General features: G+C 33.0%; 1 protein-coding gene across 3 annotated transcripts in view; it reads right to left on the bottom strand.

The window, feature by feature from the left end:
• The window catches only part of LOC145288070 (ras-related protein Rab6), a 309,805-nt gene that overhangs the window by 120,388 nt on the left and 162,012 nt on the right, over positions 1–27,405 (bottom strand). For all 3 annotated transcript variants that reach the window (XM_080136126.1, XM_080136125.1, XM_080136128.1), the window contains exon 2: positions 14,304–14,362. In XM_080136126.1, coding sequence (XP_079992252.1) covers positions 14,304–14,362 — 59 coding nt within the window. The remainder of the gene's footprint in view (positions 1–14,303; positions 14,363–27,405) is intronic.

The raw sequence follows: 27,405 nt of genomic DNA on the forward strand, positions 1-27,405 counted from the left end.
AATTATTTTTTATTGTTACAAATTACGATGCTTTAAAAAAAGCAAAAATAAATTCTTGCGTTTTTTATTTACTACTGAAAACCATAACTTTAGTAAAGGTATTTTTTGTTTAAACAAAATAAAACATTTTCACTAAGAGTTAAGTAAAAATAATTAGTTCATTATATTCTGCGATCATAATTTGAAAAATACTGCAATTTTCATTAAAATTCGTTAATTTCCTGATTTTTGGTGAATTTTTAAGTAAAGGGAGGAGTCAAAATGTGTATACACTTTGAGCATCGGCATTCATTTTGCGACCACATGTGGTTAATTTAAATTAAAGTTCAATCACATGGTTACATTATCAATAATCATGTAATTAAACCCATTGAAAATTTACCGATATTGTAAACACATTCTGTTTACATTAAGCCTGTAGTGTTTTTTTAGTGATGCAATGTTGTCAACTGAGATTTAAAAAAAACCCGCGAGATCAGGAGAAAGAAATGTCCAGAAAATCGCTAGATTTTTAACTTATCGTCTGAAATTTTCAAAAATCGCTAATCCCCCCCCCCCGCAAAAAAAAAAAAACTCCTCCATAATGTTCCGTGTTTTTTGTTTTTTTTTGCTGTTGTTTCTTGCTTTTTACACTTTTAGATCGTATTTTAAACTAAACTTGGGAGGTTGGAATGCCCCCCACCCCACCTAAAATGTACTTGGAAAAATCGATTTTATAGTGAGATTTAAGAATGGTTAGTCGAAAAAAAAAGTGAAAAACAAAACAAATAATCAATAAATAATTGTTACCAAAGGCAATAAATGCTACTTTTTTTACTTACATGAATGAGTTTATTTTATGTTTTAAAGTATTTTCAAGCGCTTTTCTTTATTTTTCAATAATCTAATGCGGGTGTGTGGGTGCCAAATACCTCCAGATTTTCTAGAATTTCCCGCTAGATTGTAAACGAAATCTCTGAATCTCGCAGGAAAACCGCTAAATTGTAACACTGGTCACGTGACAGGAAGCGGTAATAAATAATTGTCCCTAAATAAAAAAAATGGCCTCTCGGTGCAAAGAAATCCACCTATTTATCATAGAAAAATTAAGTATAATGTTATAATTAAAAAGAAATATATAAAAACACACATGGATATAGTAAACATATTATACCAAAACGTGGAAGCCATCCGTCCAGTGGTTTTTTAGACAATTAATTCCAAACGAACCAACAGTTACATTTTTATATATATAGATTAATTCAATTTTTATAGTCTCCAGAAAAAACAGATACTCATGAACTTGTTTTATAATTTTATTAATAAAGACTATAAATTATCTACTAGGATTATAGAATTTAGGAGAAACATTTTGATTATTGATATACAAAGAAACCGATTAGAGATATGATAGATGTTTTAATTTATCGAATAATTATATCCACGATAAAGTCAATAATTGTAGAAACGAATTTGAATGCATTTTGTATCTTAGCAAGATTATAATAAAAACAATCATACTAAACCATATGTCTAAAATCCTTATTCCAATTTTGATCAAAATACATTTCATGTTTTTTATTTTAAAAAATGATATATTACATGGGGGAACGCAAATAAAAATATATATATATATATATGTTTGTATTTATGTAAGAGGGGCATTCCAAAACTAATGCCTCCTATTTTTTTCAATCCACCTGAATTGATCAGAGGGGATTGCATTGTCACCATGACTGAAATTACGCATTCATAACCTAAAAGTTTCATCTCTCTATTGCACATATTGATGGTGCGAGACCAAGAAAACAACCCATGTCATGAATTTCTGCTTCTAATGCATCATTAAATTCCTGACAAGAATGCATTGAGAATGTGGCGACTATGTAAAAAAATAAATTTTGAAGTAAAAAAGTTCACTTGTTTTAATGGTACCATTGCAGTCATTGTAGCTCTTCAACTTTTTGAGTAAAAAAAAAAAAATATAGGAAACCTTACTTTTGGAATGACTAATATATATATAAATGAAATTGTGTGTGTGTACATTTCACTACCAAACTACTCTATCAATTTTCCTTCTAAAGACTCGAGATTTGACAAAATCTTTTCAATCAGTTTTCAGTCAGAAATTTGGCTCTCAAGAGGTCAAAGTTCAACAATTTGACCTTTGAAAACTCTACCAAACTCCTCTGCTAATTTTGGGTCTAAGCACTTGAAATTTTAGATGTAGGTTACTTGAACATGGATCAAACTTTTTAATTTGATTTGAACCCAAAACAATAAGTATTAAGGAGTCAATATTGGAGTCAATGTTAAAAAAAAATTGACCTCTGCGGTCTCTACCAAATTACTCAGTCAATTTTTGGTCTAAACATTTGAAATTTTACATAAAGTGTATTCAGACATAGGGCAAGCTTTTTAATCAGTTTTTGGTCGAAAATTTGGCTGCTAAGCGATCAAAGTTCAAAAGATTTGACCTTTGCGGTTTCTAGCAAACTATTCAGCCAATTTTGGGTCTAAACATTTGAATAAAGGGTACATAAAGGGTATTCAAACATGCAGCAAGCTTGTTAATCAGTTTTGGGGCAGAAATTTTAACTGCCAAGAGATCAAAGTTGAAAGAGTTGACCATTGCAAACTCTACCAAACTCCTCTGCCAATTTTGAGTCTAAACACGTGAAAATTTAGATGTAGGTTACCTGGACATGAGTCAAACTTTTTAATTATATATATATATATATATATATATATATATATATATATATATATATATATGCACATAAAGTTATAAATAGTACATAGGGTCCGAGCAAAGCTGGGCTTAACTACTAGTATGTGTGTATATATATATATATATATATATATATATGCAAGTTTACCTGTGGTACTATACAGAATCCCTGTTTAAAATCTCATAAGAATCTCTAATTATTCCGTTTACTTCAGATATTTCCAATAGGGCCGGTTACCCACGGGGTGCAGACTGCAAGCTAATTAACTTTCCATTTATGATATTCCATATTATATGTAGTAGATAATTTCAACAGAATTTCATATTCTGAGGTATAATGGTCTAAACTAATTAGCAGGCACACACCAATTAACATACATTTGCATATGTACACAGCAAACATTCATATAAACATACAAATCACTAAGGATGAAATATAAATATAATCTCCATAACCATAACTTATGCAAGTAAAATCTAAGACAAACATGAATTTCAGAAATTCATTTGTTATTCAGTCTAAAATCTGTTGAAAATTTAATCATTCAATACTTTGATAAAATCATTCTGTCTCTCTCAAACATTACACTGCTTTTTTGTTGACCCTACATTTCCACAATTCTTAAAAACAATAGTTAATTTAGCCCACAGAGCTGGGGATAAACAAAGAAATCAGAAAGAGAAAAATGAGATTTGTACCCATGCCTTAGAAAAAATATTTGTTGCTTAATGCAAATTCAAGGAGATTGTGGTTTCCAATGGAAAAAAAAAAAAAAAAAAAAAAAAAAAAGAAAAGAAAAAAAGAAACGGGTTTATTACGAAGACTGCGAGATTTGGTTATTTGTACAAATTCAATCTTCTCTGATCATTGGGCTCGTTAGCCAAACAATCATGATGACACTCATGACAGGTGGTCAGTCTTCAGGCACAGGTTTGAATCCTTCAAGAGTTTAATTTTTCTTTTTGATTTTTTTTGTTTATTTCCAACCATGATAGTTAAATGATCATTCATTTAATAGAGTCAACAAAGTATGGAATACATATTTTCAGAAATAAATGTTCCTCTCTCTCTCTACATTACGGCATAATCGTGTTGACACACTGGTTCTCGTCAGATCACTGAAGTTAAGCAATGTTGAGCCTGTTTAGTACCAGATGGGTGACCCCTTGTACTTCTAGGTACTGCATGTGCTCTCCGCTTATCTCTGCATTTGTTTCCAGTCGTCCTGTACAGACATTTCACTTGCCACTAGTATTTAACAATGCTGACTCAAGAGAGGTGTGGTTGGAGATTACGCACCTCCTGCCAAAAAAATTTCACGTGCAGGCACCCCTTTGTGGGTATCCATAGTCTGTCAAAGACTGAAGGAACCCTTTTCCTTTAAAAATATACGTGTCATCCACAGACAGTATTTCACTGAATCCTCAGTGTAGTTAGACCAGCACCCATCTTAAGCCCAAGATCAAATAAACAACCATCGAATCGATAATCAGTAACTCTAACCATCAGGTTACTGGGGACAGTGTCACTAGTAATAATATCTAGCAATGATTTATACAAACATTGACAGGTACTCCTAATATTCTATTTCTTTATTTACAAAGAGTTTTGCATTATGCTAAAGTAGTAGCAGGCGATATCACTATCAAGAGTGTTCAATCACAGATAAGGGGCTTATAGAATTATTCAAAGGCAAACTGTTTCGTTGTATCACAGTGTGTTTAAACCAGCATCCATTCCTAACTGGAGATCAAACCATCAAGTTGATAGCTCTAACCACCAGGTCATGTGTCCTAGTAATGATATTAACAATACTTTAAAGCTCTACTCATTTTATTAAGAGGCTTGCATAATTATATACGAGAAATTTATTGTGATGATAGAGACTATCATCACAATAAATTTATGTACAAAATGTGTTGCAATTTTGATTGATTAAAAAAGACTACCACCACCACAACAGACAGTTTGTGTACTTATGCTGGAATGAATGTTACTTATTTTATTAAATAAAATGTGTCTATTTGATCTATTGACCATTCTTGTACTAATGTTAAAATAAAGTTGTTTAAAGAGCAATAAACGAAAAATACAAAGTTCAAGAGAAAAAAAATGACTTAGAAAAATGTTATTCACTTTAAAATCTGACTTCAGTTTGTTACAATTTTGGAAAATATGACCAACAGATCAAACGCACAGAATGTATTTTATTTTATGGTTTCACATGCAAGGATAACTTATTGATTTTTTTCTTCAGCAACAAGGGACACTCCAACATGTTTGCACACAATACTCTGCAAAAGAGACTTTTGCAGTTTCTTTTGACTCTTATCAGTCAATAAGCTTTTATATTTTAGATCAATGAAAGGAGATTATGGTTGTTTTCTCTGCACTTCTCTAAATCTATTGGGCAGTAAAGATCATACACATCAATAGTATAGTTCGTCAGTTGAAACGACAAAGACCATCTGATCATCCTGAAAATGATGGCTGACACGTGTTAGTTTATTTAAAGTAAAGCTGGTTTGCACAGAGCCAGCTTCACTCTCGTTCCAACCGGCCTGATCCAGCAGCAGGACAAGGTCAAGACAGCTGGTAGAATGCAGGAGATGCTGAAAGTATTGACATTCTCCTACATACAGCGCCTGGTATTTCTATATGGTCACCCATCGAGTACTAGTCAGGCTCAATGTTACTTAACTTTAGTGGTCTTATGAGAACCAATGTGTCAACATGATTATGGCATACTTCAGTAGGGTAGAAACTTGAAATTAAGCTAAGATTTTAGGTGTCATATGTTCAAGCAAGCGATTTAGTCTTGCAACTATAAAAAGAAAGATTTTATGGTAACTGACGCTTTCTAGAGATGCATCATAACATTTCGTCAACCATGAGCAATGATTCCAAATTTCCAAACATCTTGGATAGACAAAACAAGTTTGAAATGTGTTGACATCATGTGATGTCGATTCTGCTGTGATTATTAGAGATCATACCAGCTTCCACCTGTTTTGTCACCATTTGATTTTATTTCCATAAAAAGAGCAACAGTAACATCATTTGGTTCAACATTCATTTCATCTGCTGGCATGTGTGATGGCTTTTAAAAATTGACTTCCAAACTAACCCATCTTTGGCAAAGTCTTTATTTATCCTTCTTTCTCTCAAGTCCATTTGTATTACTTCTATCCACGTTTTCTGTAACCTTCCTCCTTGTCAACAGACCTTATTATCTCAACTGTTCTATACTAGAAGTCTCAGTGAGGACATACTATTGAAGCTTCCTTTTCTGCACACATCTCCCTATACTGTGTCTTGTCAAACTGGATTAAATCTTGCTATGAGGTCATCAGATCTAAGATCGTTTATAAGACAGAACCAACGGAAATACTCTATAATTAATGGGAAGACTTGTAAGTTTTAAGGCATCTTGTTTAGAGTTGCAGTTCCATAGATTACAAAAACCTTCTTGCTGTCTAAAGTTTATACAATCACAATTCTGCACTAATTTTAACATTATCCTTTATTTTCAAAGGGGCAAAAATCAAGCAGGCTGGACTATAAACACCATACCTATATGTTGAGAATCATACATGGCATGCCTTTTTAAACGATTTGCACGATTTTGTCAATTTTATTTCCAATTAAGATACACTTTATACTCTTTGAATTCCCATCCATTCTTGTGTTTCCTAAACAACTGAGGTGGATGATTTTATTTTACAACATCTATTTTTTTTCAGATGATTTAACTTTGAATTCAATAATATTTCGGAATTTTTGAGATGATTTATAAATTTGTATTATTTGGACTATTGTTTTCATTTTTTATTCTCAACATTTTGGTCAGTGTAACCTCTGACCTTCTCAGATGTCTTTAGTTGGAAGCCATGTTTAGTTTCAGAACAGTTTCCGATGGTTAATTGCTCTATTCAAGTTCTGGAGATGACGAGTTCTCAGAAGACAGCTGTCCTGTACAGGTTCCAAACTTTATAATTTTGTAGCCAAAGAGCAAAAGATTCTTCCCATGTTGACACGAAGAAAACGTACGCAAGGTTGCTAAGAGGTTTAATTTTTATAGAGCAATACTGATTTCTGATTGGTTGGTAGCAGAACGTGAAGTAATTTGATTCGTCAGTTCCTAGCAGCATTTATAAATAGAATCTCCCAATTGTGAGGGACAATACCCCATTGTGATTCAAAAAAATATTGCAAAAATATTTCTTGTCAAGTTCAGAAATTTGTACACAAAGGACTCATGGCACAATGGATATAAGTGCTAATTAATAATTTGTTCTAAATGACAGTCTTCTGATGGTTGAAAGTTCAATTCTCAGTATAGATGATACTGGGAAAGACTTTTATTCGGTCATAAGTGATAGAAAGAAAACTACCTTGCTAGATTAAATGAATTTAATTTTGTACAGATTCCAGAATTCAACAAAGATTCACATGTTCGGCAAGATGAAGATTACATTAATTGAAACGTTGAGAATAACATCCAAGATGAGAAAACAATGTAAATTGAATCTTTGTAAAAGTGCTTTCATTCAAGCTCTTAATATCTTTAAATATTTATTCATAGTGTTTTAAAAAAACAAAACTTGTTATTTATGATGTACATGCATGTGTGTATACAAGCAGATTCAATTTCATATTGTATCTAGGCCAAATTATATTTAGCTCATATCATAACAAGTAATACCAATCTAGTGAATCTGGGAATAAAAACAAAGAGGTCACTCCATATTTGCCAAAACTACCAACTTGGGGCCTAATCACTGAGTGCAGTTTAAAGTCAAACTCGGAACAAACTGAGCAGAAAGAAATCTCATCAAGAATTAATAGTTTTAGTTTCTAACTAGTCGAGCATGCAGGGTCCTCTATCCACAAGTAAAAAATTTACTTTCACCATGACTAATGTTTGTGCAAAATTTTAAAATTCAAGGCATGGTTATTGAGAAAAGTGCAAACAAATGAATGGACAAACGGGAGTTAATTACTAGGTCCAATCCTTCCTTTATCGGAGGAACCAAAAAGATCAGTTTGTTAAAGATGCAACTATTTCTAATTAGATGTAAACATAACCAGGTCTTATTAAATAACTCAATAACAAGCAACCTTTTCAATATTAAAGACTTTTTTTTTAAAAACATTTTTGCTGCACAAATGATTTCACCTTCAGTATTCTTTTGCAATTCAATTATTCAGTTTTTTATAAACATTTTTACTTGAAAAATGTGAACAAAAAATGCGAACTTAATTTCCTTTGATTTTTTTTTTTTTTTCTTTTTTCTTTTTTAACTCTCAGATTGGTAGTATGTCAGATTTTATGGTCTTTTTTTTTTTATATCCAAGGCATTTAAAAAAAGAGAAACAAGTTCATTGGTTAATTGGCTAAGGTTTCTCCAAAAGCCCCCCCCCCCTGACTCAACATGATTTGCAAAAGGTACTTTTTTTTTTTTTTTTTTACATAGGCATCACCACATTATCAAGGCCCAGAGGCCACTCAAGGATAAGGGTTAAAGAGTGTACAGTAGAAATTGGACAATATAGTAATCATTAGTAATGAAAATTTGGTAAATTTGATAACTTATAGGGAACGGCTCATCAAGAACTTATTTACGTTAGACTTGAACACAACCATATTGTAGTCAGCCGGAAAGCAGGAAAACGGAAGACAATTCCACAGGCGTGCAGTTCTAAGAAAGAAGCTTTATTCATGGAATCTACGTTTAGGTTTAGGCACAGATAGAGTGGGGGGAATTATTGATAGTATTTACAGCTAGACGAGTGTTTCTTGTAAAAGTTAGGCGAGGGGGGGGGCCATAGACTGAAGCTCAGTCAAACACTTTCCATGAAAATAACGATACATCAGAGACAAACTCACAACATCTCTTCTGTGAGATAGAGGTTGCAGGGAAGAGAAAAGGACATCTCCTACGAGGCTACGAAGTCTATTTTGAACTCTATCAAGGCAGGACAAGTCCTTTCTAGCAGCTCCTGCCCAGATGTGGCAACAGTATTCCATCCTTGGACGTACCTGGCTCTTATATAGATAGAGAATTGCATCAGCAGTGAGATATCTACCGGATCGATAGAAAGATCCCACCATTTTTCCAGCGGCCTTGGCAACAGATTTGATGTACGTGTTCCATTTAAGATCAGGAGTAATGGTCAAGCCCAGAAGCTTGTCAAAACTTGAGGCCTCCTGAAGACGAAAGCCATTCATTTCAATTGATGCCAGATGCGGATCAGAATGTTGATGATGTAAAGAGAGAAGCTTGATTTTAGATGCATTAAAAGTAACCAGCCACTCCTTTCCCCATTGTACCACGTGCTCAAGATCAGAGGAGAGAGAATTGGAGAGAACTAAAGGTGCTATAATTTCACATAGCAACATTTTTTCTTTTTAAAAAAAAAACGACAAAAAAAAAACGTAATTTCTGCTGTTAAAAAGACAGCTGATATTACTTTAAAGCATTTTTGCTAAGTTGCGCCTGTGATGGTCGCTCCAAATTTAGATTGCATATAATGAAACTGTCCGATTATTATAGAGTGTCATATAAAAGCAGAAATTCTCATTGTTACACACTTAGTTTGATGTAATCATATGGATGAAAAATTTATTCAAACACAGATTTATTAATTTACAACTTCAAAATATTTCCATTCTACATACGGACATACATTAAACTTGCTTTTAATACCAGAAATATATTGCATTCTGCAGCACAAACGTTGTAGGAATCATGAAAATGAAAAAAACAAAAAAAACAAATTTATAACAGATATACAAAATGATTATCTACTATCTGTTATTCTCATTAAGTGTTGTATTCTTGTGTGTTGCACCTGTGGTGGAAGAAGGGATAGTCATTTTTCTAAAATAAGCGAAGTTGTCAAAAACCAGTGAATAATAAGATGCAAACAAAATAATCGAGTAGGTCAAGTAATCCTTGCCGCAGATGCATCATTTTGTCAATCAAGTACATTATGTAAGCGGACAAATTTGGGTTCATTCTCAACAATTGTTCTCTGCTTATGTTTGTGCTGGTAATTCTTCCTCTCATGCAATCTTCTGATTGGCACTTTTGGTAATTCAGTGTTTCCCAATTCTCTTTCATAACATCCTTTTATATTTCCAGCGATCCTGTTATTTTTCTTTATACATGCTATTCGTATTTTATATTCCTGACTGCTGAAGATACCTGGTTCATTTCTTGAAGCGAAAGGCTCAGATTTAATCTATTTCCACAAAGAATCATAGCAAACAGACAGTTTAACATTTGAAAATGCTGAACTCAGTTGTGACTAGGTGGAGCTCTAATAATCTATAGGAGTTCAACAAGAAACAAAGACTTAACTTCGAGCAAGTTTTACAAATACTTAAATGTGCTCTAATGAACTCTTAGCACTTGTGTCTCTTTGATATAAATACCTATAACTAACTCAACAACCAGCAAAATCCCACCCTTTTACTGTAGAGGTTGCTAGAAGACAAAGCTTTCTACTCCAACAGTTTCTTCCCTAAACTGCTAGACTTTGGAATTTCCTCTGTCTCCTGCTTCCATGACTGTACTAACATACAGAAATTTAAATGTAATGCAAACATATCACTGCTCAACTCCCTACATAGTATCCCTATAGGAATGGTTCCAAATAGTAGCCCTTTATATCCAAGTGGCAATATGCCTTGTTTGGAGATGAAAAAAAAATAAAATAAAGTTAGGTAAGCTCAAGTGATTGCTTTTGCAGTTGATATTTTTTGTGAGATTTAAAAAGTTTTAAAACCGAGGCCTGATGAATGTTATTTGCTGAACTTTGGAGGCTTGCTCTTGTTGGTTTAGGAAAGCTATTGCACTATTCCACAAAGACACAATGTACAAGACAATAGTGTTTTGTCCGACGAGGACAGCCATCACCTTTGGATTAAATGGATATTTTATTTCATGTGTAAACACCACAAATAATTTAATTTTGCAGTAAATGAGAAAATTTTTCTAACCATGAATGAAGAATCATCTTTATTCAAAACTTTTACCATTCACTTCATCATTTGGATTATTCGGACTATTGTTCACATCTTGAGTGTTATTTAAATAATGTTTCAGTTGATGTCATCTCCGACTGTGTTCAGGGGTAGCTTGTTGAACTCTGGAATCTACACAAAATTTGAACGAACCATTTTTTATTGAACTCACAAAGGTAGCATGCTCTTGTTCCGTCAGTCTTAAGTTGCAATTATATTCTTCTAAATTTAATAGAAAGATTCCCATAGTTTGACAAGATACACTTGAAGAAGGTCGATAGTAACATCGTCTGCAACATTGTGCAAATAGCATTCAAGATGACTATCAATTCTCATTCAAAAAAAAAATTCAGAACCATTCACTACAAGTTTTATAAAAAATAAAAATTAAAATACGGTGCTATTATACTTAGCTATTAATTAAAATTGAACATCAGCTGCGAATAAGAATAGGAAAAAAAGTCAATGGATAATCTGAATAACATCTATATTGATCATCTATATTTCCAATCAACTTATTGGATGAAAAGAAAAAAGAAAAAAAGAAAAAAGGAGAATGCAGAAAGGCTGACAGAACTTTAGAAAATATAAAGATTTATTAACATGTAAATCATGCTCCATTTTAAAAAATTTTTTTTTTGCATATTCCCAAAATAGTTTATTCCACCTTAAGACAAAAATATCTATTCTTGGTGTGTGTGTGTGGGTGGGAAAGTGCAAATGATTTCACTTCTTCAATAATACAACATATAAGCTGGAGTATTATATTAATAACTAAAGCAAAAAATTGATAAAATATATTTCTACAATGATGTTAAAACACTGCGGTAAATCATTTTCTTTTATGGAAATTGCTCCAGACAAGGTGTGAAGCCACTTGATGTAAGGAGCTAACAATGATAAAAAAAGATTATCACGAAGATAGGAGATGCCTATTGACCTTAATTTTGAAAAGACCAAAGTTATAGGTAGAAGGTCAGCAAGAAGAATGGTTTCACAAGCTTGCAGTTCTTGGAACAAAGCTACTGGAATAGTAAGCTGTATTAGAATAAAGTATCAAAACCGTGAATGGATGGAGGCTATTAGTTAAACGAGCTGGAACTAAAGGAGAAAATAAATCAAATGAGAACACATGCCATAATAGTATTCATAAAAAAAAATGGCCGCTATCAGCATCATCATATATAAGAACTTGTAGAATTTCTATATTATTATTTATTAAGAAAAGAAGAGAAACAACCAATGAATCCGCAAATTTCAATCTATAACGTAATGCTTATTTCAGTTCCAAATTATCCCAGAAAATTTTTCAGAGAATAAAATAAAAAGTGATGATATAAAAATATAGACATGCATTGGTTTCCATTATAGATATAATTGGAAGGTAATGGGGACCAGTTGGTTAGCATGGATTGAGAATCTAGGTGTGCCAGGTTCAAATCTAGTTCGTTCCACAGAAACGCTTTCACTTACGATATTGGCATTTTCACTTCATCCTTCATTTAGAAAAGGTAGAAAGTGGACCTTCGGTTTACTTTTGCCAGCTTCATAACTCTTGCTTCCATTATTTTGTCCTTTAGTTCTCACATTCCAGGAGTGTTTCTGACAAAGAGAGAAGAATTGCTATTTTCTGGGTTAGAATCTACCCATATAACACCCAGCGCTAACTAGTTTTTGACTTTGAAGTAGTATTTTTGTTTAGCTCCTTACATCAAGTGACTTCATGCCTTGTCTGGAGCAATTTCCATAAAAAATAGTACCTGATGTCTTTTTAGAAAGATTTTTTACCAGAAAGATATCGGGGAAACGAATACCAACAATAGAATCATCTGATTTGTATGAAATGAATGAACAGGTAAAATTATTTTTATTATGTAATGATTACTTTCTGCTTGTCATAGACGATGGAAAAAGATTACTTTTCAATAATGACATTAATTATAACAAATAACTTAGCAAAATAGGACTTAATTCAAGAGAAAATTATTCAGGTTAGCAATAATAGCAGTAGTAATAGTAATCCCTATCTAAGGATAAAAAGATCATGGGATTGCCTTATGCCCTACCTTAGCATTAAATGAAATGAATGGCATTTATTATCCCAGTGCTACTGTTTGTTGCCAGTTATACTTCCCAACATTGATACACCAGGATGGAGAGTCCTACTTACAGTACTTGCTATTCACAAATGGTCACGATGAGACTGCTTCCCTGCAGAAGACAGCATGGTCATTTTCAAACTCAATATCAACAGGGTTCACAGATTTTCAATGTTCATTTTCAAGCCTTTTTCGAAGCTTTTTGAGCCCTTTTCAAGGCCTTCTCTAAGCAAAAAGTTTTAAAAAACAAAATTCGATATATAAAAAAAAACGATATAATAAACCAAAAAACTAATATTAAAAACAAAAATTAATATTCACAAATATTTTAATAGTATTTATTCTGATCTTGAACTTCACTTTGGCTACATCAGTAAAGTATGTAGATCTTGGCTTTCGGAACAGGATGACAGTGTAGTGTCTGTTCTGATGTTGCACTTCACCTTTTATATCCTCGGTCAGTGGAGGAGAAATCTTTCTAGACGGAGACAATTTTTATTTTTGTTCTTTTTTGGAGAGCAGGACTTTCCCCACATAAAAAACCGACCCTGTGTCTATCTCTGCTCCTTGTTGGGAGGCAAGTAAATAGGAACGTCAGGTAGTTTCATGATAAAGGGGTGTAACTCTTGTATCAACAACACTGCAAACAATATGATACAATTTCAGATGAATGTATTTAATTCAATTTTATTTTGCATATTTAAAAAATATTTTAATAGTCTTAATATTAAAAAAATATTTTAAGAGTATTTCGATTTTATTGTTAATATTCTGACAACTTTTTACTCAATATAAAGAATATGATTTTAAGGCCTTTTTAAAGTAATAATAGAAATAAGGCCTTTTCAAGCCTGTACGAACCCTGGTCAATAAATACTTGTCCTCATAAGCCATCCTTATAAATTTTATTCATTCCATTAATCATTTTCAATCCTTTCATAATAGTCTTCATGACTGACAATCTGAATCGGAAAAGTCTGACGAGTCACACAACAAAGTTCACTCTAGACAGGTTGTATCAAGAAATCGGACGAGTTACACAACAAAGTTCACTATACACAGGTTGAACGCTTCTCCCCACTCTCCCTAGCGACCTGCTTTTATGGTGCCCGGGGACACCTCAAAATCATGTGAGACGCGATTTTTTTGAGAACTGTTCGAGACTGTGGACATTAAAAGACCACGGTTGTCATCTTGAATCTTTTCGTTTTTCCTTCTCAGCCCACACAACAGACAGACCTGAGCACGCTTTTGCAGTAAGCCTTGTCTATTTTCCCTACACACTCCATCACATTAACCATGATCTTAGAGTAGTTTTTGATATACAAAGTGGCTAAGAGTAATAACAAACTAAAAAAAGGTTCAGCATCATTTAACTTTGACACACAGGTTTTTGTTAGATCACCAATGTGATTTTAGTCATTTTTTTGGTTAGTGCCAACAGAAAAAGCTTTTACTTACCTGATATGTGTTATCGAAGCTATCATACATGAACCTAGTTATGAGTGAGGTCTTTCCAACTGAAAAAGAAAAATGCAAATAGATAATGATTGTTATTACATCAGGAAAAAAAAAAAAAACCATTCAGATTTTATCTGAAAATAAAAATATAGATTCTTTCAATAAAAGACAACCACCCTGAAAATCAATTGCTTAAAAATAAAGATTTTCAATTCAAATACTTGCTAAGATGAACATGATCAAATAAAAATAAAAGTCTTATAATAACATTAATGCAAACTAGCAGGACCTGTGGAAATTCTACAATGTAATATATTGATGTTGACATTCTGTGGATGTATAGCATAAATGGAAATGCCACACCCTGATATTAAACCAAAAGTATATATCTAAGCAAGCAGAGACGTTCAGCATACCCCATTCGTAAAATATGCTTAATTTGAATTTATGCAGATTTTGTATATATTAATATCAAGTCAATTTTCTATCGATTCTTATGCATTATAAAATTGCGATTTCAAAATAAAAACAATATATCCATGACTTGGATGCATTAGCTTGAATCGAAATTGAAACCAAAACTTACGAGAAAAAAACTTGTGTTCGTTCAGCTATAATTGAAACCAAAACTTATGAAGAATTCTTGGTAAAATTATTTATTACAAGAAATGTAAAGTCACAACAATTAAACGACAGTCACTTGGAAGAAAAAAAATGTAAGCATGACACAAAATAACACACATGCTATTGTATTAATATATAGATAAAAGACAATTTTATATATAATACATCAATATAAACAATGTATTATTTTTTATTTTATTTTTTTAACATATTTGCAATTAAGACTTCCTAATACAATTAACCAAGGACAAAAATGTTTGCTATTTGAAAAAGCATAAAATATTAAAGAAAAAAAATAGTAAAAGGGCAAAATAGTTATCCAGAAAATTTTAAAAATATCTAATACTAGCATGGGTGCCCGGCGTTGCCCGGGTGTTTGGAGGTGTGTGTTGAGCAAAAAAAAAAAAAAAAAAAAAAAAAAAAAGTGGTAGTAGGAAGGCAGGCTCGAACCCGTACCGCCAAGGAGGAAAAGAACGGGGAAAAAATGTGACGTTTTTGCTGTTACAACCACCGCCAAACCGGAAATGATGTAGGTTTAAATAAAGGCTAGACAATCGAAAAGAGAGGATGACTTTCGAAAATATTGGTGAATAAAGCGACCCCTCCCTGTTGAAAAGTGCCCAATTCAGGGTGAAGTAATTAACATTTATAGCCAATTTTTTGGTATTTGTCGTCTGAAGGGTCGAGCTTCAAAACGATACTGATCTTGTGAAAATCAGTCGCCTCTGTCGTAAGTTTTAGGGCAGACATGCAAACATACATACATTGATATATTGTAGCTCAAATTTTCGACCCAAACCGATTAAAAAGCTTGCCCTATCTCTGAATACCCTTTATGTAAAATTTCAAATGTTTAGACCAGAAATTGTCTGAGTAATTTGGTAGAGACTGCAGTGGTCAAAATTTTTTTTTTTTTTTTTAAACTTTGGCCCCTATTATGACCCCTTAACATTTGTTTTGGGCTCAAATCAAGTTCAGTTAGATCCATGTCCAAGGAACCTATATCTAAAATTTCAATTGTTTATACCCAAAATTTTCAGAGGAGTTTGGTAGAGTTCTCAAAGATCAAATCGTTAAACTTTGACCCCTTAACAGCCAAATTTCTGGTCGAAAACAGATTGCAATGATTTTCCCAAATCTCAGTACCCTGTATATCAAATTTCGAGTCTGTAGGCTTAAAATTGACAGTTATTGCGTAGGGAAATGTACACACACAGACACTTTCACAGATATATAGATAGATAGATAGATATATATACATAAAAAAGAGACCCATATATGAATTAAACATATTTCTTACATATTTCTTAATAACATATCCAAGTCAATGCGACACACATAAAATTTCTATACTTTTTTTTTTTTTTTTTTTTTTTCGATCAAACGTGCCTGAATTCAATGCCTCTATTCAGCCTCGAAAGACAAAGGATAACCCCTAAAGATGCAGCTGCATATCGCAACTTAATGGTTCATTTTTTATAAATAACTCAGAATAAACTTTATATAAAATTGCATGGTTATCAGAAAATCATTTCAGAAAATATATACCAACTCACAATATTGAATGAAGAATTTAGATCCAGCCATTTATTTATAAAAAAAAAAAAAAAAAATGCTGATATCTTAGTTCTCTTTGAAGCGCCATTATTGTAGAGTTTTGCACGAATATTTAATTTTTGTTTCAGAATTCAGCTTTCTACAGAAATGCAAGTGATTAAAAACAAGTTCTGTTTAACTTAATGTTCTTCTACTCCAGTAATAACAGCTGAGGAATAACATGGCTACCATCACTTAAATCTATCTGAAACCATACATAGAATTTCAGACGTAAAAAAAAAAAAAAAAAAAAACTTATCAAAAATGTGAAAACTTAGCTTTTCATCTGCATTTTAACAAGTTTGAGAATTTAATCTAGATCTTACTCATTTCTAGTTTTCAAGTGATCGAATTTCAAATGTTTAATCTTTAATAAAAATCATATTCGATTTAACATCTGTTTTGTATTCTGGCATGTGTTAGACAGCTTTTAACAATCGACTTCCAAACAAATTTATCCCTAGCTAGATCTTTATTCCTCTTGCTTTCACATCCATCCGAACTACTTACTTCCATTTCTTTTTTGTCTTCATCTGCCAATGAACACTGATCCTTCAACTGTTCTACATCTACTAACCAAAGCTCTCTTATCCATTCTTTCAATGTGACCATACCACCAAAATCTCCTGTTTTGCACCCATCTCTCTAAACTGTTCAAATTTACTCTTCCTTTGAGGTCATCAGATCTAAGCCTGTCTTTAAAACTCACATTACACATCCAATCTCAATCATTTCTTTCTGTGCAAAACATGCCCTCAGCACTAGGTGTATCAGAAAGTGCCCATTAAAAAAAAAACTTTAATAATTTAACTTACTATTTTTCAAAGCTTATAACTACTTGAAAAATGTAATTCAAACCCTTTTTTTTTTCAAGGAGCAAAGACCAAATTTTTAAAAAATAACAGGTTTAATAGCAAATTATGCAATATTTATTTTTTTAAAGCGGTTTTCTTTAAAAAGAAATATAAAAAAAATCAACATATTTTGACATGTTTATATATATATATATAAATGCCAAAAAATCACTTACATAAAAAAATACTATGAAATGGGTAGTTCCATTCTTTATTGGTAAGAATTTATCCATATTTATATTTTAAATTCCATGTATTTTTTTAAATAAAAGGATTTTTTAAAGCGAGGGTCGTAGAAAATCGCATTTTCGTAACGTGGTTAGTGCCAAGCTTAAAAGAGCTCCTCCTGCTAATATGAAATTTATCAAATATGAATTCGTCAAAGGGACATAAATAATGTCTCTTTTTTATTGCATGTGTTAACCAAAATTAATATTATTCGTCCTCCCTAGTTAAAAAAAAAACGCATATTCAATTATAAGTTTTTCCCCTAAAACAAAAAATCCAGTTCACAGATTTTTTTTTTTTTTTTTTTAATTCTGTTAATGAAATACACAGGTTTTTGACCGATATATTTTAATACTTCTTTATCGACTGATTTTTTTTTTTTTTAAATATCTAAAAAAAAACATTGAATAAAATAGAAAAATTTGCCATCAGCGTCTGGTATTTACTTGACGATATAAGCATAACATGAGCTTTCATTTAAAAAAAAAAAAAAATCAACGTGTTTTTTTCAAAAGTTTTACACTTTACAGGTAAATTTCCAAAAAACTATTCTTTTTGTTTTACATTAGAATATTTTCTTTATTGATCTTTTATCTTTAATTTGTGATATATAAAACTTTGGTACATAAATTAATTATTAAAATTTTAATAGACATTTCAAAATGGGGGAGGGGTGAATTTGAACCCCCCCCCCCCCAAAAAAAAAAACAAAAAACGTTTGTCTAAAATATTATATTTGGTTCATTGGAAAGAGCATAAAATTTCACACTGACCCTGAAAATATTGTAAAAATTGAACCAATAGAAAAATTGATAGATTTTTAAAGTTTAAAAATTGAAAAATATTTAACTTGTAAAATTCAATTGATTTCATTACGTTAAAAAAAAACAAAACAAAACAAAATAAAAATAGCTGCATGAAGGCACACCGGCATTTTGTAAACACTGTTTAAAAAATAAAAAAAAATATTTCTATTATTTTTTAAACAACTTTAATAGTTTATTTTGGAAGTATATTCCATACAGAAAATAAACAACCCACTTTAAAAAGAGAAATTACGAGTTTTTTTTATATTTTATTCGCAGTTTTCTGTTAAGGGTGTCAAAAATTCCTCCAAATTTCTGATACACCTACCTCAGCACTGACCAGGTTTCACTTCCATACATTACACTGAATATACAAGCCCGATAGATTCTTCCCTTGGACGACAGTGGTAATGCTTTGCTGGTTAGTAATGGCAACCTACTTTATCCACTTCTTATTCTTGCAATCACACTAGCACCTGCTCCACTATACTTTAATGATATTACCAACATCACAAAACTTCTGGTAAATGTCAGCTAACATACTTCCTAACTTCCGCTGTATCTGCTACCGGAAGTGGTGACAAGGCAAATCAGTTCCTTCGCTTTTTTTCTCTCATCTCCGCTGTGCATGTACTCTTTTATTACGTTTTTCCAATCGTTCTTTTTATTTACTTATTTTTTTTTTAATAATCATTGAAGTTTTTTCAGTCTTATTTTTTAGGAATTATTGAAATTATTTTTTTTTTATTATTGAAAACACCTTTTGCACTCTTTCTTTTAAAGAATTATTGAAAACGTTTAAAAATTTAAAAATTATTTTTATACTTTCATAAGCATATTTATTATATAACTTTAAAATAAATTTTTATAATTTCATAAACATATTTCTTATAAAATTCAAATAAAATAAAAACGTTTTTAAAATTTTATTAAAAGTGTAAATAAGGAGTTTTTTTTATCTGTATAATTTTGTTAATTTTTATTGTATATGTTTCAATAATGTCCTTTTTTTATACTTTATTTTAATAAATCGCTTCACAATAGAAATATTAAAGAACAGTACAAGTGAAAGAACTGATTTGCCTTGTCACCGCTTCCAGTAGCAGACACACCGGAAGTTAGAAAGTACATTAGCTGACTATAACTAAACTTCCAAACAAGCTCAGTGACTGCCATTCATAGTTTCTTCACGTTCTTACACTTCTTGCAAGTGACAAATAATATGGATTTCGTTCTACAAGAACGACTGTTGATGTGCTGACTGTGGTATCACACAGGATCAGTAAATCTATTGATGGAAATTTCATCTTAGAGCAATAGCTTTTGACAAATTAAGAGCCTTTGATAAGATTTTGCACAAATGTCTTAAACTATTGTCCTTTCTCTCTGATAGGTTTATGAAAGTAGTCATTGATGGGCAGAAGTCTAAAGCACATGGTATCAATGCCTAAACTGCTCCAAAGATCTATTCTGAGACCAATCCTCTTCCTGATCTTCATTAGTGATCTGCCAAATCATTTTATAATTTCATTTGTTGACATTTATGCAGATGATAAAAAAAAATAATCTATGGCAGCACTTTGAAGGGAATTAATGATCAAGCTCTTTGTTTCTTTCTTCTGACCTAGAGCATGTAGTGCAATGGGGAAAAATGTGGCTAATTACTTTTAATACATCTAAAACACACCTTTTCTCCTTTCACCACTAGCACTCCAATACTCACTTTACCCAAATTAAAATCAATGGCTCTCTCCTTGAAGCTTTGAATAAGTTTTTGGAACTGACTTTTACGCCAGACCTCAAATAGAAGACGTGCATCAAATCTGTTGATAAAGTCACGGGAAAAATGTTTAAATCTTTCTAATGCTCCAATAAGTATCTTGTTCCTGATTCAATCCTCTACTTGTAGAAGATGGAGTAGTGTTGCCACATCTGGGGAGGTGCCACTCAGAGCACCCTTTTCTGCCTTATAAAATCGACTTTAACGGCTTCTCTTCCCTACAACCTCACAGAATTGGTGTTGCTAGTCTTTCTTTATTCTATCATTATTTTCATGGTAGATGCTCGACTGAGCTCCAGTCTATAATTTCCTCCTGTAAGACATTTACAAGAAAAACTCGTCTAGCTACAACAACAGTATATAATTTTCCTTTTCCATTTGTGTATATGTACTTAATGAAACTTCCACAAGCAAAGTTTATTTCCAATGGCTTAGCACAGATGCAAACAAAAATAGTGCACCACTAAAACTTGATTGCTTATTTGCACTCAAATATAGTTCTGCTATTACTACAATACTCCCCAGAGAACAGTTAGAAACTATGCAAGTTGTGCAAGACCAACTAAAGCATCAAACAAAAATAAAGGAAAAAAAAAAAAAAAAAAAACAAAAACTTAAGAGCATATGTTGATGTCATTGTTGCCAGGTATCATTCATTTTGAATGAATCTGATGTCAGGTTGTCAGTGTGTGTCATTAACCACTTAGCCACCGTCGCCCCCTGTTGATGCTATTAGATCTGTCGTTCACCTTCCTTCTATGATGCAGCTGATGACTGAAGATGGATGGTGACTTGTCTTTAGATTAGGTTCGCTGGGACCAGGCTTACAGGCTGCATCCGTTACACTCTAAGAATGTCGTTTTCGTCAGTGTCTGAAACAATGGAGATGAAGACTATCAACTCACATGCATGAACATAGGGCATGATATGGCATCTGGAACCTATCTATCTCCTCCTCCCACGGCGAGTTTCTGACGGCAGTGTAAGAAACTTGTCCTGTGTTTGTCCGTGAAAATGATCACACTCATCATTATCCGTCGACTATTTACACTATGTACACACGGCTAGTGGAAGTATCCACTAATCTTTGCAGCACCGATTGCGCAGCCTGCGCGTCGGTGCTAGCTCGGAGACGCCGGGCTCGTTGTGGGGCTTCAGGCGCACAAGCGCACGTGGCAGCTTCACGTTCGGCGACGCTCCTTGTCCTTTTTCTTGAGGGGGTGTATGCACCCGTTCTGGTGTTGTCGATTTAATCATGGGCAGTTCAGGAAGTCCGGTTCCTTGCAATGAGCCAGTCGGCTCCTGAGGCGGGGATTCTCCTAGATTTTCCTGTGGGGGTGTATCTGAAGTTACAGGCTCAGTAACATCATCGGTATGATTTTCTTCAATTGCTGTTGGGATAAGCAACTCAATGACCTTTCCTCTGTTGATAGTTTGGAACGGTGTGAATTTTCTCAGATGCTGGCGGTTTCTGAGGGTGAGTCTGCTAGATCCATCGATTTTAACAACATACTGATGATGCTGCTTGACTTCAACCACCGTACCCGTGCATTCCCAGCGGAGAGGGTGGTTTCCGGTGAGGTTCTGAACGTATACATGGTCACCTACGCGCAGTGGGGGTAAGATTTTTGTGTGTTGTTCCCACTTTTCGTGCTCCCTAGAGTGACGCTTAGCCAGAGCCCGCTCTCTGTGTCCCACCTATCTAGCTATGAAGGAGAATATGGCTATATCTTAAATGTGTACAAGTTATTACTTTTTTTTCTAAATAAAGTAGAATGGCATGGTCCACAGCTTTAAGTAAAGCTTGTTCTTATAGAAATACAGCATCATAATGAGGTTAGAAATGAACAGCTGTCCATGTAGAAAAGATTTTCACTAACCTCGGTCATATTCTTTAGAGTAATCCATCGTAAAATATATTGAAGTACAAACAAGGAGACAAATCTTGTGGGACTCCATAAAAGTGATGTAATTTATAAACTGCATCAAACAGTCTCATAAATAACCTAGAACCACCTACATATTGTAAATAGGCTCTTCCATATGAAGTATATAAAACTGATTGACCAATTAATACTCAGATAAGAGATGATCCAATGATGGCAATATAATTCAAAACTACCATTGCATCAATGACTGCTTAACTGAAATCGCCCCTTATTTGTTGAAACCTTTGATATAATGTACCAGACATCTTGAATGATAACTCGGCATCATGTGTGTAAACTTACAAAGATTTGTGTGAAAAGAAAATTCAGTTCATTTTTCTGTCACAAAATACAACACACAAATTTGACAGCTTTACAAATAATCTATCTATACTAAATTCTAAATGTTTATCTGCGTGTTTCTGTATATATACCAATGAAACTTTCGAACGGATGCACCAAATTGAAAAATTCTTTTTTCCTTGAAAGGTGTGAGTTCCTAAATTATCCTTATCTATATGTGATAAGACGATGTTGAGTGTACTCGATTTTGTGTTTGACTTGGCGTTGTGTGTGCAGATGCGGCGCAGCTGCTAGTACACAATATAATACAAAAACAGTAGCACCATTCACTTTAAGCTTTTAGATCAAAATTGGTATTGGCTGAATTTTGTGCCATAGATCTATTTCTTTGCAATCACATCATTATGAAAATTGCAACTACGAAACACACACACTCGACTGCATAATAAAATCTTTGGCTATTAAAAATTCATTAGATTAGAAAGTATGTTAAAAACTCTGAGGCCACTTGACATGGGGAGATATGTACAGTTGAAGTTTGGAAAAAAAAAAGCATTTCTTTTAAGGATTTAACTCCATCTACCATATAAACGTTCTAGTGCTGGTGGGAAGAAGGGGTTACGTTGATGACTAAAATAAGGGTGAAGCCCCCCCTCCCCCCAAAAAATAAAAAAACAGGAAAAGATCAATCAGAACATATACCCAAACCTGTCCCGTTTTTGTTCTTCCCAACTGACTACAATATGGCTGTCTTCAAGTCCAATGTGAACAAGTTCTTGATGAGCCATCCCCTTAAGTTATCCAATTTACCCTATTCTTACTACTAACAATTACTTTACATTTACATTTTCCCATTGGCTACTATACACTCACTAACCCTTATCCTCAAGTGGTCTCCGGACCTGGATAAGTGATTCCTTTGTAAAAAAAAATCTACATTTAAAGATTTTTCAATGCCGGTGTCCAAACATTTCAATGCTGTTCATTTTAACATTGAATAGCATCATGGATAATATGCTTTATTGAGGAACTCCCTCCTCCTGGTGTTAGAGAAAGAGGATCCAATGCGAACCCTAAATTTGCGGTCAGATAAGAATCCCTTTATAAATTGTGGGAGTGTCTTAAATCTAGTTTATGTAAGTCTCTCATAATTCCATGTAGAGTCACAAGCTATCTCTAGGTCGAAAAAGATTGCTGATATGTTCTCATTCCTGATAAATGCTTCCCTTATAGCTGTTTCCAGTCAGACTAGGTAATCGGTTGTACTTTTATTATGGAATCCACATTGTAGGTTGGAAATAAAGTTGTTTGATACAAGATACGAAACCAATCGGTCCTTTATTATTCTCTTCATTATTTTACACAAAGAGCTGGTTTATATACTTTTGTGGGTTCGAATTGTCTTTTCGTGGTTTTGGGATTGCTATTGTGGTTTGCCTCCATAAGTCTGGGAATTAATCTTCTGTCCATAATTTGTTATAAGTTCTTAGTAGTAATTTTAATGATTCTGTAGGGAGTTGCCACAAGAATTCATAATGGATTTCATCTAGTCATCTGCAGCTGTGTTTTAATAGAATCTTTTAATTCAGTTAATGTAAGAAGTTTATTGTAATCTTCTAGGTTTTTCGATTGAAAATTTAGACTGTTCTGTTCAGCATTTTGTTTCATTGTCATAAATTTTGTGTTATGGTTTTGATTGGATGAATTTTAGGAAAAGGTTTCAGTAAGTCTGATGTGTCCTTTTATCAGTTACTCTAGAGTTATTTTTAAGGAGGTGTTTAATTGGTGTTTGATGTTTACCTGCAATTTTTCGGAGGAATTCAATTTGCTGACAGTTTTTCCAGCATTCTTTTTTAGCTGCCTTAATTAGCCTACAAGCTTTAGTTCTTTTTAGCTTTTATTCAATCAGATTTAAAGTTGTGGGTTGTTTTTGGAATTTCTTTAATGCCGCTTTTCACAATTTGATGGCTTCCTGCCTGACATGTCATCAAACCAGGGTCTGCTTAGCTTGTTAGGTGCTAAGGTTTTAGGGATGCGTTCATTTGCTATTTCAATTAGTGTTTCTGTGAAATATTCTACTGAGCTGTTTGTCTCAGTGTGATTCAGCATCTTCCTATATATTTCTTTGAATATTTGCCAATTTGCCTTATTTAGTTTCCATTGGTGAGATTTTTCACTGTTGGATTTTGGGCTTTCTATTAGTATTGGAAAATGATCGCTGCCACCATATCATCCGATGTGTCATCATATACTTTCCAGTTAAAGTCCATATGTATTGATGGGTAACATAAGCTTTGGTCAATGGCTGAGTGGTTTCTGCTAGTTGGGTGAAGTGTGTAGGTGCAGCATTATTATGGAAGCATATCATTTTTGTTAATAAACTCTTCCAACGTTTTGCCCTTTTTATTAGTATCTTTACATCCCCACAGGATGTTATGACTATTGAAATCTAATAAGATAAAAAGTTTAAGTAATTGATCAGTTTTTTTTCAATTCATTTTTATTCATGTCATCATTTGGTGGGATATACAGAGAACATATCGTCATTGTTTTATGTTAATGGCAATTGCTTAGATGTTGGTGATTATGTTTATTTTGCTGCGGAGTATATCGTTTCTGACTAGAATTGTTAACCCTCATCTCCAGAAATCCTGCCTTCAGAGTTATGAGGGTAATTAAATATTTGGTAGTTCTTAGTATTGATGTCTTGTTTCAGGAAGGTTTCTTGAAGGCAAGCCATTGTGGGGTGTTCTTGTGTTAGTAGCAGTAGTTTATTCACATTAATTTTTAAACCGCAACAATTCCATTGGTTACTTTTTGTCATATGATTGTTGGCACAATTAGATTTTTTTTTAATCTACCTACATCTCTTTGAAGGTAGAGTTTTTTTTTTTGTTGTTGTTGGAGTTTGGTTGAGGGTTTTGTTGAGATTTTTCTTTTCTTTGTCTGAGTCTGGAAGTAGATCTTGGTTTAGCTTTGGAAATTGATTTGGGTTCTTGTTCATTATTTTTTTTTGGGGGGGGGTGATTTTTTTTTTTTTTTTTTAAATATTTTCTGTATTGTTATCAGTTTCCATCATTTTTAATATTTGAAAACTATTTTGCGTGTCTATTGTTTGAGTTTCTTGTTTCCTGGAGTGTTCTTTATTGTTTTATTAATGGTTTTATTGGTCTCTTCTAATTGTTTTGCATGTTTCCGAGATATATTTTTAAGTGCTTTGATTGTAGGCGGATTCTCATCTTTTTTGTTTTAGTTTATTATTTCTATTGTTTTATTTAAACCAAAGTATTTTTCTTTGAAGCTATTTTGAAATTTTGTCTATTCTTCATGGTTTAATGAGATTAGTTTATTATCTCTTTAAATTCATTGTATATTTCATTGTGTTGATGTGGTTTGTTTGTGTTTTTTTGTTATTTCGGCATATGTTTCATCTTTTAAATATGTTTAAACTACTTTCCTAGCTTTTAGGAAAGTTATGTCTCTTATGTTTTACCTCAGTTATTTCCTTTTCCTTTGCATATATTTGACATATTTTGGAATATGCTGGATGGTTTTCTCTACAGTTTGTACATTTTAATTCATTGGTACACTCTTCCTCTGAGTGGTCTGACTATTCCCGCACTTCCCACATTTTTTCCTCTGCAGGTTTCCTTGTGGTGCCCATACTTGTGGCAATTAAAATATCTTAGAGGAACTCGTATATATTGCTCTACTTTATGTTTAAATAACCAAGTTAAACTTCTATTTGTATTGTTGGCAAATCAAAAGTTAGTATATATGTATTTGTTGCAATCAGCCCACTGTACGTTTTTTATATTTATATGTATGTGGTTGATCACTCATTTTTTTTTCAGTTCCTTTTTCCGTTGCTAGAGATAACTCATAACTTCGGATCATTCCTTTATATATATTCAGTCTTTCATGTGGAAAGACTCTGCATTTGTATTCATGGAATTTATCCACTTTAAGTAAGTTTTTGGCCATCTTTCTGGTTGGTAACTTCCATTAAAATGTTTCCATCTTTTATTTTTTGTAGGAGTGCTTCTGTTGTTTAGTATTTTCTCTATTAGGAATGGTGATAACTTGCCATTTTTTTTTTCATTTCTAGTAATTCAATAATCAGGAATCTTAGAAAATTTCTTTTGTGGATGGTAAAGCTTTTCCATTATTTATATTCTCGTCCTGAGCTGGAGAGATCAGAGACATCTGATTGGTTTCTTTTCCAGTATTTAGCACCTAAAAGGCAGTAGTTTTTATTTTGGTCTTCCATAAATAATTAATTTTCATCTATCATGCTCCCTTCCTGCATTGGAGTCTACAATCAGGGTATGGCAAGGAGGAAACCCATTCACCTTGCTTATGGAGGGGCTATATGAAAGACACTAGTAACATCTTAAGCACTTTCTGTTGACTAAATTGTATAAAATTTGTTTAGTTGAAAGCAGATGTGAAGAGTTTTGGCCTTACGAATTAATTGATCCTTAGCCATTGCTTGCCATTATATATTTGGGCAGAATGTTAAGTGTGAGGGGAAGAAGTATTTTGTTAAGTTTGGGGTGAATTATATATAATGGGACTCAACATAAACAGCAGACTGATCAGATCAGACCTCTCTGACCTTATATCGAGCCAAAGTAAGGGCCAAAGTGGTGTGTTAGGGAAGTTGAGGTGCTTAAACCTAACCTCCAAGTCCTTTAACCACTAGGATTCCATCCTAAGACATCAGCCAACATGTGGCCTCATTGCTCTCTGCAGGGGGGGGGGGGGGTCAGTCAGTATATTCTACAGCCCCGCTGACAGGGCGATGCACAAAAAATATGTGAATATGACAAACAATGTAGAAGGACTATCAGTTAAAGGTGCTTTGAATGTTGGGAACTACTATTGTGATGACAGCTTTTCTTTTTTTTTTTTTTTTTTTTTTACAATGGTCAGATCAACATTAAATGTTTGGATCTGAAATGAAAACAAGTGGAAATGTCA

Source organism: Euprymna scolopes, chromosome 11 (assembly GCF_053919585.1).
Source record: "Euprymna scolopes isolate OS-2025 chromosome 11, ASM5391958v1, whole genome shotgun sequence".
NCBI classification, from domain to species: domain Eukaryota; kingdom Metazoa; phylum Mollusca; class Cephalopoda; order Sepiida; family Sepiolidae; genus Euprymna; species Euprymna scolopes.